A 20,812-nucleotide genomic window follows, 5' to 3' on the forward strand; every position below is an offset into this window, starting at 1 on the left:
ATGTATCAGTGACATTTATATGTACTATTGTTCTATTATTGGCTCATTTATAACTATGAGCAAAAAGTGTTTACACAAGAGAGGCTTGTATTATGTATAGTCATAGATGTATCTCCATTCACTTTTAACATGTTTATGAGGTACATAAACAAAATCTGAGAGTATAAATAGTAATCTGCTGCGTTTCGTTGTTTGTAGCACAGTGTTAGATAAATGTCAAGCACATTATTAAGATATTTCTTATCAGATATGCATTTAAAGGTTAAGCCTTACAAACAGACTGAATAACAATAAAAATGGCCCTTGCCCAATTGCACAAAAAATCTCTTTGAATTACAGACATAAGTAGAAACACTGTGAAACACTGTGTTTAAAGCGATGGGACTGGTTTGAAGCAGTACTGCACACGTATATTGATATGATTTCCTGTGACCTGTCATTTGAGACCATTTCAGACCAGTATGGATGTATTGAAAGACACTTCTTTCTTACTGCAAAAATTCCCTGTAGTTTTCAGGAAGAGAGTATGACTTAAGAGTACGTAAGTGAAATGAGGTATAAAATTGCCATGTGCCATGAGAAGATGAGTCTGGGTGTCCAAATTCAATCCGGATTTCGGTGGGAGATAGATTGAGAAAGGCAAGCAGGGCCTCCTTGGGTTGTGTTTGGTTTTATTTGGGGAGCTATTTGCCAGAGTGAGCTCCCTCTGTCTTCATTACTCTCCCACTGTGTGGCGGATTTAATGACACATCGGCTCCGGCAAGCTTGTTTCCTTGCGCGAGGCTCGCAGCTGCGCAACGTTTCCACGGAGACCTGAAAGCTCCATGGCGACCGTTATGAATGTCTGACAGCCTTTAAGGATGGACGATGCTACTGATTTTCTTTGAGATCTGGTATATAGAATACAAAGGTTGATATCCTGATAGTGATACCTGTGTAAAGGAAAAAAATAGATAGATTGTTATCCCAACTCTTACCTTAACTTTAAAATCTTCAGAGTATCTTAAAGAAAATGATCCCATTGCAGCTTAGCAGAACACCTGGGCCTAAATAGTACATATAGTTTAGTCAATACACCACATTTCTAGAATATTCTTTCATTATAACACTGCTTTTATTTTGTCTGTCTTGTTTGTATATTGCCTTTTTTGTGTGCATCAGATGTACATTCCAGTCAGGTGAGTGTCTCGAACTGGTACATACCTACTCAGGGTAAATTATGGTTCAGCAAGGATTTTGCCTCCAAAAATGCCTCCAGGGTTTTTAGGCTGTGTCTAAAGTGACATGCTCTCTTAGTCTGGCTACTAATTCATGGATTTGTTATGAATAAAACCTCATAGATAGACAGACAGACAGACAGACAGACAGACAGACATATAGATAGTTCTCATTTCTTTGGCATGCACTACAGCAAAATCAAACTACATTGCTCTTGTTTATTCTTTATCTTTATGCGATCAGGCTGCCAGATTAAACCTAGTGTAGATCATCACAATCTATTATATTGTTCACTAGGTGTAGTAAAAGCAAAATAATAAATAAGCATTCAGATCAGTTATTTTATTTTAAATACAATATAACAGATGCAAGCAAATTGAAGGTTTATTTAAAATAAATGTATGGGTTTTTTTTCCTCATGGCAGCACATCAAATTTAGGAAGAAGATGACTTTGTATATGCAGCTCCAACAGTCTAAAGGGCATTGATACGTGCCAAAAATAGCTGGACCTCCCAGTTTTGCCAAGAGGACAGCTACTTCGTAGTTGTTCTGTTATTGAGTCCTCTCTGGTGTTCTTCTAAGTCTTCCTCATGACTTGTGGAGGCATATGAAATCTCATTTTCCAAATGCTTATTGCTCTCTCCTCCATGCAGTGTGACCTCTGGTGTGCACTGTCATAAATTCTCTTCGTCTACAGTCTGTGGTTGAGCAGTTGGTGCAAGCGAATAGGCATGGAACTGATCACCGCTATCACCCAGTAGCCAACTATTTCCACAGTCCTCATTCCCTGCTCAGTTGCAGACTTCAAAAACAGTCCTGATGAAGGCAAGATGAGTATTCCAAGTCAGCTTGGCGTCTGTGTCTGCTGTGCAACAGCTGGAGCTGTGATTCAAGAGTAGGGGAAAGAGATTTCTATCCATTTCAACTGGCATAATTTCATTGGCATAAAAACCATGGCAGGAATGCATGTTCATGGTACAGTAGTCACTCAATACATGACTTGTCTACGTAAATGTCATTTGCTGACATTTAATTGGCCATAGAGGATCTGAAAAGTAAAAAATACTTTATTATGAAGATCGCTTGACCACATTGACAACTCATACTGTAGTTATTTTCTTTTTATACAAACAGACAGAAATCATTGTAAAACTGGCATTACCATTTGGCAAAAAATTATATCATACCAGTTGAGGGAAACGAGGGAAAACGTACTGCTGTGGTGATGTCAGGTGATTTGCACAGTATTTGCCTCATCACTGAGGGGGTAGGTTTATCGCCACAACATGTGAATCACTGACTCGTTGACTGACTTCCCCTCAAAAGGCGTTAAAAAAAAGTTTTAAAAGACATCAAAATAGTGTAGGTCGATGCCATTTTCAGGGCTAACTATCAGTAATGTCCTCGAGAATTATAGCAAACAAAAACACAGTGTCATATTTCCACACAGTTAATGGTACTGACATTAAAAAAAATTACCAGATCTTATTTCTTAATCATAACTGAAGCTATAATGACACATTATTAAATTGATCATATTGGTGTGTGTGTGTGTGTGTGTGTGTGTGTGTGTGTGTGTGTGTGTGTGTGTGTGTGTGTGTGTGTGTGTTTGGGGGGGTGGGGGTGTAGGAGAGACACCACTCAGACCACTGTAGAATTATTTATTAATGTGATAGACATCTATATATCTAGTAGAAATCTGTTAAATAATTCGCCTTGTGTTTGAATAACAAACTAATTATTGACTGTAAAAGATCTCAAACAACATGAATATTGGTGCTTGGTGTAAAAGTTCATGGTATAATAACCATAGAATACAATGTCATGAGATTCAATACAACTTTACAATGTAGCACCATTACACCAATTACACCAATTTCATTATAATGAAATATTTTAAATACTTTTTAATCTGACACAATAATATTCACTGTTAAAGCATATGTTAATCGTATACTATTTCCGCCTCATGATATGCTGTTATATTGGCTACACTGCAAAATCAAAACAGAAAAAACGTATTGTAGCAAAAAATAACATTCAGAATCATTTTACTTGTAGTCCTAGTGTAGTGCCAATGATGAACAACAAATGACAGCTAGATTTTAGTTTCAATTTATCAGATATTATCAGTAAAATCCAGTTTTCTGGAAATGCAGTATTTCCAAGCTCATACCATAATAGTCTTTACAATGTGCATATAAGGTTATTAAACTAGAAAATGTTTTCTAAAAGTTATGATAACTGTTCTTTTGCTGCATTTCTCATCTAGTCAATAAACAGTTCTGTTCACTTGGAGATAATAGGCTTTGTGAATGTTAGCGCTTACTGGCAGAAACTTCTCCAAATGGGAGAGGAAGACACTTTCGCAAATACGGTCCTCTTAAAACTACATTATGGTCATTAAACATTGGCTTTATCTCCTCTGTTTAATGGCTGTTATTTCATATGAATATTTATGAGCTTTCACTAATCCATGTAGTGCTTGCATCAGCAACTAGCTGCTGGTGTAATTGGAAAAGTATTTTTTCTGATTTCATCGCTTGTTTGTTTGTAAAGTCATATTAGGCTCTTGTTGGGGGGAAAAAAACAAAAAAAAAAAACATTTTTGCAAGTCCCAGAAAACTATGGCTAGTGTAGTGAAAAATCAGACAAAGCCATTCTTTTCAATAAGAAAAGGTTTCCCATGGTGCAATTCTGTATATTCACTGCCATTAAAAAAAATGTAAACCCTTTAAGCCGGTCCTAATGTGTTGTCATTTGTTTACTGCACATAAAAACAGGCTATATCTTCAGCTTTAACAGGGACAACACAGGCTTTGCAAAGTGGACTAAGTCCTGTAGGATATTTTGCTGAACTTGAATCAAAAGAATTGTATCCACTGCCCTAAACATTTGTTGCCTTGGTGTTTGCGATGCAGTATATAATTTTAGGTTTTTCTACACCTATTTAAAAAATCATATACTATATGGCCAAATGTACTGTACGTAGAAACCTGTCCATCACATCCAAAACTGTCAGTAAGAGCACAATTGTAACATTGTGTAGCATTAAAATTTCCATAGAACAAAGGTGCCCAAATATGTTCCATCATGATATTGCCTCTGTGCACAAGCATGGCCCAGGAAGACATGGTTTTCCAAAGTTAGAGCTGAAGAACTCAAGTGTTCTGCACACACCCCTGACCTCAACTCCACTGAAGACCTTTGAGATAAATGGAAATTCCTACTGCTCCTACTATTCCTACCCCCGACCTCCTCACCTGACATCAGTACCTGACCTCACTAATGCTCTTGTGGCTAAAAAGCCAAATCCAAACAGCCATACTCCAAAATGTTGTGGAAAGCTTCCCTTAAAATTGGAGGTTGTAAAGCCAGAATAAATCTGAACTGGGATTTTCAACAAACTCATATGGATGTGATGGTCAGCTGTCCACAAATTCTTGACCATATAGTGTATTATTTTAACATCAAATTAAACACATAGAATTTTTATGCACATACAATAGATATGCAATGGTGTGAGTATTTAGTATTTTACATCATTTTACAGTTTTCTATACTAGAAACCTATTTAAAAGGCCACCTATAATCACATATTTAAATCTCAACAGATTGGGTTTACTGAGTGATGGAAAAGACTTGTCACTGTTTTTATGCAATAGCAACCCACATTGCAGGCATCAGAGGGGATCTAAAAATGACCAACTGCTCCTTTATACCATGGCTGTGGCTATGACCATGGCTATAATTTTTTTTTTTTAAGTTAGCCTATATTCAGAATAAGAATAAAATAAAATTATTATACACGTGTACATCCCTCAGCATTTGCACTTGGTCAGTATTCTCACTTCTGATATATTCACCTTTGCAATGAAATTCTGCATTGTCATTTGTTTACTTTGTGTTACCACATTACTGCATGGTCGTATGATGTCTGTTGCTTTTCTCACAATAAAAAACTATTGGTATGCACAGCTAGAAATTAGCTATGCTTTTGGATGAGGGCTCCTTGCAGAAACGTTAAACCAGCCTCGAGGGTGTCATTTTAGCACCGATACTATTACATGGTCACATGCAGGCATCACTAAGGGTTAATTATCAGCACACATCCAGTAATTACAGCCGCATTATGCGACATGGAGGGCCCACTTGCAGCTGCTGCTTGACGCTGGAGTGTGTGGAGCTCATCAGTGTTTTCACCATCGTCATCGTTATTGCCAAAAGAATCTTTTTAAATTCTTACATGTTTAAAACTGTTTGTCTTTTCACTTGATTTTCAAAATTAGATACCATTTCATCTTTCACACGATGAGTGAGTGCCTCAAAAACATTAGGTTAATCAGCAAGTGTTTGCATTTTGTTACTAAAATATTAATGTCACATTTGGTCGATTCTTTTAGATCTAATTTAGATTCAGTCGTTTTTCTTTAAAGACTGGCCGTGCATCAAAGAGTTAACCTATTAGCAAAACAGCATTCAGTGCTTCAGCTGAGAGCCTCCTCTCACATTGCCTTTTACATAAATAAGAGTTCTTTTTTTCTCCCTCGCTCCCCCTCTCCGCTCTCTCTCGTCTTCCTCTCTCCTGTTCGCTCTCACACACACCCACACAGAAACAGTCAAATCCACTGGCAGAGGGAATGAGAGAAAGATGAGGCAGGACACGTGAGAGAGAAAATCGTTTCTTTTAGCAAGGGTTTTGCACCTCTCTCTCTCTCTCTCTCTCTCTCTCTCTTTCTCTCTCTCTTTCTCTCTCTCTCTCTCTCTCTTACTCTCTCTGGGGTTTGTGGGATGCTGATGAGAAGATAAGATTTAAAGCAGATCCGTGTGAAGTCTTTCCTCTAGTTTTCATTCTCTTTTGTGTGTCACTGATCACCCGCTTTAATGTGTGCATGCATACAGATTCCTCTTGTGTCACACCAGACTACCACAAATCATAGAATCCGAATTTATAAGTGGGATAAGTGGGTTTGTGGTTGTTTGGTATGTTTATGCGCTATTGTTTAGTCTCTTCTTGATTAAAAAAAGGTTGAAACAGTGCCTGGGTGGCCTGGGGGCATGAATACATTTCCAAACATAAGTGATATTCAGGCTGTGTAATGTATTGCTTGTTGCAAATTAGAAATGTGGCCTGTGGCAACACCTATAGCTGCATTGATTGGCTAAAAGAAAGCACATTTACTGGTACAGATGTGCACGTACATGTTCAACTAACCATTAGAAAATAGCCAGATGATGTACAAAGCATGAAAGAAACAGTCATTTTAATAGAACTTTAAAGATAAATTCAGCATTTTTGCAAAACCAGCCATTCGGACATTTTACTGCATACTGCTTTGATAGATACATCGAATGCCTAGTGCTCATGGATCAGTTTTTGTCTGTGTATTTCTCTTTTTTTCTCACTTCTGCAGTTCTACACCTTACAAGCTATTCCCATCTGATCTGACAGTAGTTTACCTTTTGCTACACCATGTATCAAACCTGTGTCTGACTTTTAGTGAGACTTTGTCACATGTTAGTTGGCAGCTGTATAAAAGATAGCATATACATCCACACATTATATTCACAGTGCATTCATCTTGAATAAAGGGACTTCATCACCATTCTTTTGGTTTAGGAACACTATCTTGAGTCAGCTATGACTCAGAGTGTATTTAAATGTTGTGGGCAGATAAGCAACAAAAGCTGGCAAGCAAACGATTAGTTAACTTGGACCTACAGATTGAGGCCATTAGACTACAAACCATTTTTTTTTACCACTGATCACCAAAAAGGTACAAATTTTTGTGTTTGGTAGAATAAAGCAGATACAGGATTCAGTTAATTGTCCTCCCTACATTATATGACTTAGTACTGTTGGCTTGTAAATATAATCAAGATAAGCACCTTCGTCTCTACCCAATCCATCAGTAAGAATTGACCATTATTTCTCAGTTACTGCAAAAACAGCAGTACAAATAGTCAAAATTATACAAAGGAAGCAAGAATAAAATATCTAAACTCTGTATGTTAAATAATAGGAGGTTTTCATTTAAATAATACTTGACTTTGTTAACCAGGGCAGTTAATAATTCAGCATTAAAATTATATGACCCCAAAATATTCACTGTAAAATAATCCCATAAGAGCTTAATATGGATGGTATAGCCTGAGCTACACTGGACAGCCTCAGTTTAACAAAAACACATTACAGCAACAAGTTTTTAATTGCCGTCAACACTGTTTAGGCAAGGTGTAAAACTGTCTGTGCCGTGTTACAACATCGCTTCCGTAAAAGTAAACACCATTATCACTAATTACCTATGTTCCCTTTTGCCAAGTCAAATCAGACACATTAAAAGTATTAAACCTGTTTATGGTCATTTAGTCTTAATTCTTGTAGCAGGGCAGCTGAAATGTTGGATTTCTTTACATCACAAAAAATCTGGGACAGAAAATAAGGACTGAAGATTCAAAAAGCAATTTTTTTATCAAATGTGAATGCAATTTAATATGAAAGCAAGGGACAATAAAACGACATGAAGACTCATAGCACTAAAACGCGCCTTGATCACGTCAAATTGAGTTTAATTAAATAATATGGCTTTAAAATTCCTTATTTGTCAGCATATCATATTATTTGGGGCGGGGCTTTTAACACAAACTTTAATGAAACGAAGTCGTGTAATTAAAGAGTGGGCAGGATATAAAATGAAGAAATTTAGATAAAATAAATAAAATAATGACATTATTTTTGTTAATTCAGTGTACTCTCCTGAGGCACTAGGATGTGAAGTTCAGTCTTAGCATAAGTTACCCACAACAATGTACTTTTAATCAGATATGTAAAGCAAAGCTGTGTGGTTTCTGTGTACATAACTGTAACAAAAGGCAACTCTATCTTGTTGCTGGATGTTCAACTTTATTTCCATTTTATTTGTATAGCGCTTTTTACAACGGATTTTGTCACAAAGCAGCTTTACAGAAATTCGGATGAAGATTTAGAGATCCCAAATGAGGGCTTGTGTGCGTTTTTATTAGGATAAAGTCATTTAAATGCAAATGCATTGTTATATTCTTCTGCCTATTTGATCAGATTGCTAAAATCAGAGCAGGTTTGAATAGCATTCAGGTTCATTTCAAACCCAGCATTATTTACTTTATTATTTCTCTGTATTAATGAGTGAATTTAAGCGTTCATTTTCCTTGGTGTGAATTTTAATCAGAAATCCTTAAGTGATGTAGATGTCCACAGATCAGTCATGAAGGCTTGTCTAATCTACATTTTGGTGCTTCATGCACTTGTGGCTTTGTTAATTTGACATGTGACAAAGGCAATAGTGTCATGGAAAGATTTCCTGAGATTTCCAAAGGAAGAAAGATTTCCAAAGGAAGGAACCTTTAGAGGAACTAGACTTAAAATAGTACGGACAGAGGGATTATAATTCATTACTCTTCTGCAATACTCTACAATACTGTTTGCTGAAAGGATATTTAATATGAGCCTACTGTGAATTAGAGTCCTAGAATAAGCATAGGACAGACATTATGATAACAGCACAGAATCCATTCTACAGTATCCAGCTGAGATTATCTAAAAAGGTAGGATCTTTTGCAAGTCATCTGCCATCATCTACATTGTACATTTTACTGATTTAAAAAATCAAAAGAAAATGTCTATACAAGTCACTTTGGGAATAATGGTAGCTCTAGAGACCCACATTCTTTGAGCTAGTGAACAGATTATATGTTCTGCCTCAGTGCAAGTGTCACAACCAGGAAGGAAGGAGACAGACCCGTATGCAGGATAGCTTCAAATGAAAGGGGTTTAATAAATAATGAAGACAAAACAGTAAGAGACAATCACTAAAACAATATGACTGCCGACACATGACAATGAAACCCGACACATGGCACTGCCATCGGCAAGGCGGCTCACTTAAATATAAAAGACACTGATGACACAATATGGATCAGGTGTGGAGACAGGGAGGAGCAGACGAAGGCGGGGCAGACATGTGACGAGGAAGATAAACAAAGGCACATGGCCAAAAGTCCGGGCTGAGTCCTGACAGCAAGTTACTTTAGACACAGTGTCTGTATGGAAATTAATATTTACATCAAAATATATTACAGTTTTGCAGCAGAGACTTATATTTCTATATGTTGTACCTAATAACATTGGTGTTACTTTAGTATTGTGCCACTGGATGATCGTGGTGATGATGATGATGATGATGATGATGATGATGATGAGAACAGTGGCTCATGAGCATATTTAGAAGTAAGCTAAGCCATTTGTCAATTCTCCACTGGAAGCAATGTGAAGCTCATAAAATGTTGTTGTAAACTATACACTTTTAGAATATTGACTTGATAGATTATGGAATATATATACATAAATTATATATATATGTAAGTATACAATATGGGCTTTGGGACCTTAAGCAATTGCTTATACCACATGTACCTAGAACAGCCCAGACTGTAATAATGCAATACTAGTTCATAGACACCTAAAACCTCAGGCTTCTTATGATTAGCTTTTAATTGGCACCACACTGTGTAGTTTCTTAATTTTCCTCATTTTGGAGAATCATTGTAGTACATAAACATTATCCTCAGGTAATCATGGACTATTTGTGAGTTCATATATTCTCTCTCTCTCTCTCTCTCTCTCTCTCTCTCTCTCTCTCTCTCTCTCTCTCTCTCTCTCTCTCTCTCTCTCTCACTCTCTCTCTCTCTCTCACTCTCTCTCACTCTCTCTCTCTCACTCACTCACTCACTCACTCACTCACTCACTCACTCACTCACTCTCAGTCTCACAGAGATCAATTTTGGCCAAAGTAATTTAAATGCAAATGCATATTCATACATGTCCACCTATATTATCAGATTGCTTAGATCAGAGCACCTTTGATTAACTGTCAGATTCATTCTGCACTATTTACAGTTCTCGATATTACAGAGTAAATTTGAGCTTTCATTGTCCCTGGTGTGAATTTTAATCAGTAAATTATAAGTGATGTTAATCACTCCACAGATCAGTCACGAAGACTCATCTAATCGAAATGTTGGTGTCTAATTCACCTGTGGCCATATTAGTTTGACACGTGCATGTAATATGTTTCTGCTCCAGACCTGCATAATCAAACTAAGCATCATTTACTAGATGGGCCCATAGAGGCCGTTAAATATTTTAGACAACAAAATAGTGATCAACGGCGTACGGTATATTAACAAACTTGCAACGAAATCTGGACATAAGGATGTTTTTTCGCTTAGAGATATCGATGATGCATTGTTACTTTGCTCAATGTGCATCCATTGAATATTTCATAGGCAGATTGGTCACATCTGTACATGTGTTAGGAGCAGCTTGCTAGGATTTATAGTCCTTTATTAAGGCTCATTCTTTCTGTGTGCGCAGTAGAGAGTGGTATGAGGCGGTGATGATGGCTTTGGACATGGAGAGGACGGTGTCTAAGCTCATGTTTGACTTCCAGAGGAACTCCACCTCCGACGATGACTCCGGCTGCGCTTTGGAGGAATACGCTTGGGTGCCACCGGGCCTCAAACCTGAACAGGTAAAATTCCCCATGTAAACACACAGAGGCACATAAGTGGTTTTTGCAGAGACACACTTTTAGAGGTACAGTATATAGCTAGTGTTGATATATTATGGAGGATACAGAAAGCCTGTTCACATCTTTGTGTGTTGTTGGGGAACAAATCGACCCATAGGGATACGACCTCGAAGGGACATTTGGCTGCAACTTTTATTTTAAAAAAATGAAAGAGATGAAAGGTTTCCTTTTTATTACTGAGGTTAATGTTAGGGTTAGATTTAGGTTTAGTAGTGTAGCATAGTATTAATTAACTGTAGAGAAAACCCAAAAAAAAACCCAAAAGATATAGTTTGATGTTGTACAGATGGTTTTACAGTTGTAATAATCATATCATTTTAAAATTATCTTAGAAAATTGGTGATTCACAATCGTGGCTAGTTTCTTCATTTCAGGCTCACGCGTTAATGTGATACGTCAACATACTGCTATTGTCCTGAATTGATGGAGAGATGCAAATCCTCTCTGCTATAATCAGCCTTGATGTACTGTAAATGATGTCAAAGTAAATATGTATTTTGTTTGAGCTTTATTTCACACTCCCAGCAAAGCAGCGGTTTGTAGGTTGAATAAATGTTTGGACAAATCACCTTTGAAGAATTTATACCCAGATATAAGTCCAGAGATAATAATCTGCTGTTGTGCCCATATATGTATATTGCTGTGTAATGATTACATATAGATCATGGCATTTTGATGGTTTTATATAGAGCCATGGGAACAGGTCACGGTTGAAGAACGGAGTTTTTCTTCCTGTGTGCGACTGATGTTTTAAAAGAAACGAAACTAGTGATAAAAAGGTGTGATCATGTGATGTATAACATTTTATGTGGCAAATAAATGTAGTTCGGTGTATGGGTGTGTGTAGAAGAGACCTTGGAATATGAGAATTGCTGACCATATCCAATAAGCTGTAGAACATTTCATGGTCAGGCAGATGAGGAATAGAAATGACTCGGGTTAAATAATGACTCTGTATGACACCCTATCTCACATATAATCTCTCTCAAAACACATACAGACACACAGACACACACGGATATACCATGGCATCTACAAACCTCCCATTCTTTTTAGCTGGTACAGAGAGAAGTGGATGGATATTTTAAATGATTTCTAAAATTTGAATGTGTTTCTTGTTCATGACAAGGGGAGGTTTGGTTTGTCTGATGAGTGCATTTTATTTCATGTAATAATAATAAATAATCAGGAATTACATAACCGTAACATAACACTTTGAAAAAAGATGCTTGTTGCATGTCTCATTTAAATGTTTCATAAGAGACTAAATCAAAAGGTAGTAGGATTTTTTTTAATAATGTGATAAAAGAAAAAATGAAAACAAAAGAAAGCAAAAAAAACAAAGAATAAGTGACTCAGTGACACTATCATTGAGTCAGCCTCAAGCTTTCGTCAGATAGTGAACTGTGACAAATATTATATACTTCAGGCTGTCGACATGGGAATTAAATATGTATCAAAATGGATATTGTCCAGATTTTGTAATTTGCTGAGATTATGTTGCAGATTAGATTTAGAAATAGATAGATAGATAGATAGATAGATAGATAGATAGATAGATAGATAGATAGATAGATAGATAGATAGATAGATAGATAGATAGATAGATAGATAGATAGATAGATAAAACAAACTGATCATTATATTCTCTTGAATAAGAAATATTTTTATTGCCATATTAACAGTTAAAATTAATTCTAGTTGATTTTATTAACATGTTTTTTAAATGATGATTCTATGCCTTCAGTTTTACCAAAGGATTTCCAGAGGCTTATATGTAATTTCATTAAAAAAACATCAGTGGCAAGAGTGTTTTTGCAAACACACTGTTTCTTAAAATAGCCTACCTGAGCCCAAGAAATAAAAAAAATTCACCATTAATCCCCTTTAATCACCTTCAATCATGACAGTCACTGTTTTAAAATAAATGAAATAATAAAATAATAAAATAAAATAAATAATAATTATATATCATTCTATTTTATATATAAGAAGATGTATATTCTTACAGCTACAAAAAAATCTGACTGACTTTGAATTTTTATTAATGGGATTTATACTATATCTATAAAATCGAAAATAGATTATTGTTTTAATTATAAAACTTATAATAAATTACATTTTATGACCTCATCCAGCATGAAGCATTGCCTCCAAACAGCTCCAGTAGGTTCCTGGGCTCATTCCTAAGTTACTGGATTTTATTTATTCTTTATTTGCATTGTTTTTTCTCCATTATCTCTGGTTTCTACCCACTTCCTAAAAAAATATGACAATAGGTGGGATACGTTGTGTGTGTGAACGATGTCCTGGGATGCAGGGAGTATTACCTACATTTTTTATTCCCAGTGGTCATGGGATAGAATCTGGAGCCATTGCAAGCCTAAGCAAAATAAAGTGTTTGCTGAAAATAAATGAATGAAGGAAAGAATAAACACTCATGTAATGCAAATAGATAGATTAACTGTTGCCATCTTTCATCTCCGAGGTTCCTGGTTCGAACCTTGAGCTTTAGTATACTGTATGTGTGGATTCTTGCATGTTCTCACTGTGTCTGTGTGGGTTTCCTCCCACTGTCATAAAAACATGCAGGTAGGCAGATTGACTACGCTAAATCACCCCTAGGTGTGAAAGAGTGTTTGAATGTTTGTTTGCGTTGTGCTCCGTAATGTTCCTGAGGTAGAATTTATATTTATCTACACCGATATACATATACATGCATACATACATACATATACATACATACATACATACATACATACATACATACATACATACATACATACATACATACATACATACATACATACATACATACATATTTCTTTGCTTGTGTGTGTGCGCACGTGTGTGTAAGAGAAAGAGAGAGCTGTAGATAGAGATAAAGTTACAGATACTGATCAGCCGAGTCACAGTCATAAGCTAACCCTTGTCTGTCCAAACCAATTACCTCACTCAACCACTAAATAAACCAGTTCTGGTTGCCTAGATACAGCTCTCTGCCGACAACCCACAAGCGAGGAGCAGAGTTGTGAGCTTACGTTGAAAGAAGCTCAAGACTATATCCTGATAGAGTTTGCAAACACGCACAGGCATACACATACACACACGCACACACACACACACACACACACACACACACACACACACACACACACACACACACACACACACACACACACACACACACACAAGCAGGAAATGAGTCCTATTGAGGATCATCATCCTGCCACTTATTAAAGGCAGCCACAATATCATTGCAGGTCTCAAAACAGAAATTTCTTGGAAACCAGTGCGCATTTGATAGCAGGAATCTCAGACGAACAAAGTGATGAGAGATGAATGTGCTTATACTCAATTTCGGTGTGCAATCGTAGCATCTATTTGAGCTAATCATTTCAGCAAATGTGCTTGACCGTGAATACAGGTTACACATACGTTATTGTCATTTTTTATCATATGTAATAGCATTTTTTCAACAAATGAGAGAGGTCTTACTGTGGAGTCTGAGTGAATGTGTGTGTGTGTGTGTGTGTGTGTGTGTGTGTGTGTGTGTGTGTGTGTGTGTGTGTGTGTGTGTGTGTGTGTGTGTGTGTGTGTGTGTGTGTGTGTGTGTGTGTGCGTGTGTGTGTGTAGCATTTGAATCTTGCTTCATCCTTTTTTCATGGGCAGCAGCTTTACAATCAGTTTTGCAATCAATTTGCAATCAGTTCCTGCAGCAATAACAGGGTTTTGTTTTGTTTTGTTTTCCTTTCTGTCTCTTATAACCATAGAAATCACTCTGGTCTTTTAAGAACGCAAACAGCGATTTGAATTCCTACACAAATCCATGTACGCCAATTGACCTCCTCTGGCTTTATTTTATGGTATTTTTAAGCTATAAGACATTTTGTATTCACACTTACTAAAGGACTTCAGTTTTATTTAGACTCAGCAAACCTTTTTAGTCCCTTTTCAGGAAAATTTGTACTTAAGATTCTCTGCTTAGGAATTTGTTTATCGGCAACATTTAAGGCATTATTTCCTCTTTAAAAAAAGGAACAAGCTTCGAATTACATTGTTTATTCTGTAAGTGTGGACACTTGATTTCTCTGACAACTTGATTGCATGTCTCTGCAATAATGACAAATAGGCATCGGGAACCAGAGCAGCTGTAAAAAGGGAAGATGGAGGGATAGAAAAAGGAAATGGGTTTCTGATTTCTTTGTTTTTTGGTGAGCTTTTTGTATTATATGGAGCGACTTGGTGAGGAAGTCGATGTGTTGTGGGTATGTGCTTTGGTTTGTTTACCTGAACATGTAATGTTTCCTATTTATTATGCCAGAACATCTGCTGAGACAGTTATATGATGTATGATGCCGCTAGCATGTATGGAAATAAGAATCTAAGGAGATAAGATGCTGCCAGGCTGTATATTAATTTTTTGTTAACATTTTCAACCCTGGTATATGGCTAAATGAGAATAAATTGAGATTTTTTTTTTATTTTTATTTTTTTTTTTTGTGGAATGAAGATGCAGCTGAAAACATTGTAATGTTACTATTGTTTATGGTATACTATGTGTAGAGCCTTTTTTTCTGGTAGACATTCATTAAATTCATTTGAATAAACAATACTTTTATGAGTGCCTCAATTCATATTTCGTGCATGTGTTTGTGTGTGTGTGTGTGTGTGTGTGTGTGTGTGTGTGTGTGTGTGTGTGTGTGTGTGTGTGTGTGTGTGTGTGTGTGTGTGTGTGTGTGTGTGTGTGTGTGTGTGTGTGTGTGTGTGTGTGTGTGTGTGTGTGTGTGTGTGTGTGTGTTTGTGTCTTTATGTGTTTATGTGTGTTTACATGCACAGGTTCACCAGTATTACAGTTTCCTACCTGAAGATAAGGTCCCCTACGTGAACAGCATCGGTGAGAAGCATCGCATTAAGCAGCTCCTAAACCAGCTTCCACCTCATGACAACGAGGTCAGTGCTCAGCATACTGATGCATTTGTATTATGGTCCAGGAATCTGGTTTGCAACCAACAATTATACAAGCGATGAGAGATTTTAAATTTTATTTGAACAAGCCTTTAATGGCTTTCTAGTAGAGGTGGAAAGAGTACTAAAAAAAAATCATGCTTTAATTGTTATTTCCCAAAAAGTGTAGCATGAGTAAAGCATAGCTCTAGTAGTGAGTATTGCACTTTACATTTAAAAATTTTATTTACATTTGTGTCATCTTTCTTATTATGTCTTTTTCTCAGAACCAAAACACAATGGAATTCTCTTTTTGACTTCTAACTTTGAAAATGTATAATAATCAGTGTTGTGGTATTAATAATTTTTTTTCCTGCAGCTTATTGAATTCTTGCATCCTATTATGAGTAAGGAACGTTGTACCTTAACTTTAAAATTTAGCTTCAAAGTTTAAGCATGCAGCACAAACTGGAGATTCTACACTGAAGTGAATATACTAACATATACTGTGCATTAACTGATTATGTTCTTAACATGCACATGAAAAAAGATTTGCCACTATTTGAATGTAAAGGCTCAACAATAATGAGCTTACATTACCTTTTTTTTTCATTATGAGCTGATTCTTAAAATGTGTACTGTCCAGCCAGGGATAAATTAGGTGTTGGTGAGGACAAGTAAAAAAAGATGCTCGCATGCGGCAGAGACATCCGAGAGTGTGTTCAGTCTGACGTTTAACTTTTTTGCCAAAGGGAATATGAGTGAAGCAGTTCCATCTCTCCTGAGGCATAAGCCATGTATCCATTGGATAATGATATAGAGCAACTATGAGATGGTTAGATAAAGTTAGATAAAGCTGTTTCATAAGTGTTGCTCCATTTACTACAAGCACTTCATATGACCTGAATTTTCTAACGTTGTTTCACAGTCTGACTGTACAGTCGGCATATAACTAAAGAGGTAGCTTAACTCCACACAAACCCACACAGTAGTAGCAGAACAGTGAAATGCGGCATGACGGCTGACCTTTAAAAAATGATGTGACTTTTTAACAGAACTTGGCATAATATCTATTTTATCAGATTTTACCTGCTTTAATGATGTGGACCTTGTCTGTAAATGATATCTGAAAGTGGGAAGAATAATTGCACTTAGGAGTTCTGGAGGTTCAATAAGCTCCCTAAAAGTGCTTTTGTAGACCCTGCTGCAGAGTGTAAATAAAAGCAAGACAGACCTTGACTGAAACTTACATCTTTCTGAGCTTTGAATCAAGAAGTCAGGTGGTGGGATCTCATGTGAGTGTTTGTTTCTGGCTGAAGGATGTTCAAAGTAATGGTTACAAGCTTCATCGCAGAGCAGTATTCAGAGAGAATGGCAGTATTTATACTTCAGCAGTATTTATCCTATAGATGAAAAAAAAGAATGTTATAATCCATTTCATTCTCTCTAAAGCACAGTACATGCAATTACATCTAGGGTTGTTTGGTTGATTGCACTGCAGCTTGCATTCTTGCACAATGTCAGTGTTGTTGGCAGACCATCTGGTTTTATTGTATAATGCTTACCATAAAATACCCCACATAAATACCTGCTGTCCTCTGCTTTGGATGCATCCAGAATAGTCACCAAATTAAGGAGGTGGCATGCACAACGCTGATGCTTGGGTAGATTCATCAACCCATTCTTAGTGTTTAAAATAGAACAGCTGTACTGAACCTCAACTGCACTATCTTTATCACTCTCCACAGTCATTGCCTCAGCACCCCAATGTAACTCTGTGGTTATGCTGTCCAACAATCAGGAGTGGTATCTACAGTATATAGATGACTATATATTCATCTCAGCAATCATGCTTTCCATGAGCTTTGCAACCACTTCCTAGATTCTCAGCTTCACATTTGGACATATCTGGACAGCTTGGTTAAATTGTATGGATTATATTTTTGAATATCCAACTATAGTAATGGACTAAAGGCTTTCACAAACTAGCAGCCTTTGAATCACACCTCTGTTTTTCCTTGTCAAGTTCTTACTTGTCAAGATGTATTCATTGTACTGTTTTTCTCTGAAGAAGAAAAAAATGCATATCAAAATTATCAACTAACTATCTTACAACTAATATAGCTTTACTATAGATTGCAATTAACAGCTACTTTTCTCACAACAGACCATTAATGCTATTGCTAGCTAGACAGGTACAGTGATTGACAGAGTGAGCTATGCATGCATGTGTTATACCTCAATATCTTCGTTCAAATTAGATGTAGAGCTCTTGATTGCTGATATTTTGACTGGTTAAGGCAAGCAAAGCTGACATGACACGAAACTTCTTCATCTTCATCACAAAAAGCTCTTTCAGATGTAGTCAGGAATGTTATAATGGCATTATTATAACTGCACTGTTGCCAGCCCTCTGTGTATCCTGTGGGCTAATGTTAAGAATAAATACCTCTAGCAGTAATTTTTAATCAATACTCTCTTTAACCCACAGAACAAATGCAAATAATAGATAAAAGAAAAATTTAATTGAACAAATAACAGCAAACACAGTAAATACAACTATACATAGGAGTTTTGAAATCTGAACAAATAATTAATTCCAAAAAAACAAATACAAAAGTCTTGAAGATGGATAAATGGATTGTGTTGTGGGTTTTTTTTTTCTTTATGTTTTTTTAATAGTTAAAAAGAATTTGGTTCTAGGTGTTGTGAGGTCTGATGCACGTTTTCTAGCACAATTTGATGTGATGGGACTGATCATTCTCCTCAGCCAATCAACACTGCCTGAAATAAAGTGTAATGTATGACATGTAAGACATAAGGAAACAGCTGATTGAGGGAAAATAGTGTGGAAAACTACTGTTACAGCACTTAAAATATATACACTAAGATTATACTATTTGTAAACTATGTACTAAAGTATAATTGAGAATAACTAACCAGTTACAGTAATGATAGCATTTGTTATGTTACATCCCTGATTTCTAGCCCATATGTTTTGTTCAGGTTTGGTTGAACATTTAGTCGAAGACAGTCTCAGTGGAGTCAAAGCACCTGAGAAACCAACATATTTATGTTAGGATTTGATAGTGTATAGAACAATAACTAGTTCTATTTTGAAACACATTTTGTATATATAGTGATTCCCTCAAGGATTTGGGGGTGCTTGGAAGTAACAGGGGTGTGAGTTTGCCTATTTGCAGTTTTAAATTGAGTGGGAGGAGGTACAGGAGGCTCTGTAAAGTGCACTAACATGTTACATGGTCTCTAAGGATATAAGTGCTGTTGTTGCTTGTTAGAAAATGAAACTGTTGAGCTATAGCAACTTTGTTGACAACAAAATACTAAAAGGTACTTGATGCAAATGATGATGATGATGATGATGATGATGATGATGATGATGATGATGATGATGATGATAAAAAAGGGTTGTTCTTGGATGTCTTTAGGTGCGATATTGTAATTCACTGGATGAAGAAGAGAAGAGAGAACTGATGATCTTTAGCAACCAGAGAAAAAGAGACAACCTGGGCCGAGGCACCGTCCGCCCTCTCCCTCTCACCATAAATGGAGCTGTTTGTGAACAAGTATGACAGTATAATAGATCAAAAATCACAATCAAAACTATCCCTGATCTGACTGCTATTTAAAATAATTGTACTATTTTTTTTAACTATTTTTAATAATACCCAATAATATATTGCTTGTTTTCTTGTTGGAATTTATTCTTTTTTTGGTTGTTGTTGTTGTTGTTGTTGTTGTATACAATTTTGCTCCTTTTTATGATTTAGTGTGGAGGCCAAATAAATGGAGGAGATATTGCCGTATTTGCCTCACGTGTGGGTCATGGATTGTGCTGGCATCCGCACTGCTTTGTGTGCTGCATGTGTGCTGAGTTGCTGGTGGATCTAATCTATTTCCATCAGGATGGAAAGATCTACTGTGGCCGCCACCATGCTGAGCGACTCAAACCACGCTGTTCGGCTTGTGATGAGGTCAGTCTGACTGCAACAGCTTTCAAGCAAATAAGTCATGCCTGTCTGAGATTTAATCCTCTCAACAGACCCCAAGCTTAATCAAACTTCACACCCCATTACTCAACCACCTTGACCTCCTTTTAATCCCAAAACCATAAGCTCAGTGATAAACAAAAACTTTTAATCCATGAGGCCCTACTTCTTCAAATATTCACTAACCCAGAACTACTGTTTTAGCCAAAAACATTTTTGGGCTATCAATATTGCAGCAGGGAATGTCAGACTCATGCTAAGTGCTAAAGTTTTGGTTAAAAAACAAAAGAAATCACAAAGACTGTGTTATTAGGTATCAAAGATTTTCTCCTCCACAAAACGACTTTGTTGAGGTTTTAAATGTTACTGATCTTTATCGCAGGTTTCTCTTTTTCTTTTCTAACATTGTTTCCTACCATGTCTATAGATTATCTTTGCAGATGAGTGCACGGAGGCAGAAGGAAGGCACTGGCACATGAGACATTTCTGCTGTTATGAATGTGAAGCTCCACTAGGTGGCCAGCGATATATCATGCGTGAGGGACGGCCTCACTGCTGCAACTGTTTCGAGTCACTCTATGCTGAGTACTGTGATGCATGTGGAAAACATATAGGTATATTACACAGTAATCTCTGTTGACCTCACCTTTTTTTTCAAAGTAGGCAAAAACAGATCTGTAGCAGTCAGAGAAATAAATCAAACTGATCAAAAACATGTACAGATTATCATGTAGATAAAATTACTGTCAGTTAGACAGATGCTTGTGTTTTTGTCTCATTGTGAGGTCTGGTGGATAATTGAAAACAGTTCTTAGGAACATTTGATTGTTTAAAAAGATGAAGTTTAATCATTAGCTGTATGTGTGTATCAATGTGTATCAATGACTGTAACATTGTCAAAGTAGAATTTTTGACAGTGATAAAGAGTTGGCATGAATTGGCATGGTATTAGCATAAAGGGTTCAGAAAATCTATTTTTATTTAGAGCGAACATTAACATTAATACT

General features: G+C 36.5%; 1 protein-coding gene across 3 annotated transcripts in view; it reads left to right on the forward strand.

The window, feature by feature from the left end:
* Nucleotides 1–20,812, forward strand: part of prickle2a (prickle homolog 2a) — a 38,947-nt gene that overhangs the window by 14,358 nt on the left and 3,777 nt on the right. Inside the window, exons 2-6 of one of the 3 annotated variants that reach the window (XM_027167220.2) lie at nt 10,632–10,788; nt 15,688–15,801; nt 19,245–19,382; nt 19,587–19,790; nt 20,233–20,419. In XM_027167220.2, coding sequence (XP_027023021.2) covers nt 10,654–10,788; nt 15,688–15,801; nt 19,245–19,382; nt 19,587–19,790; nt 20,233–20,419 — 778 coding nt within the window. In that variant the 5' untranslated portion in view covers nt 10,632–10,653. The remainder of the gene's footprint in view (nt 1–10,631; nt 10,789–15,687; nt 15,802–19,244; nt 19,383–19,586; nt 19,791–20,232; nt 20,420–20,812) is intronic. The other 2 variants (XM_047799950.1, XM_047799951.1) reach the window with 2 other exon arrangements.

The sequence above is a fragment of the Tachysurus fulvidraco genome, chromosome 14 (genome assembly GCF_022655615.1).
Source record: "Tachysurus fulvidraco isolate hzauxx_2018 chromosome 14, HZAU_PFXX_2.0, whole genome shotgun sequence".
Lineage (NCBI taxonomy): Eukaryota > Metazoa > Chordata > Actinopteri > Siluriformes > Bagridae > Tachysurus > Tachysurus fulvidraco.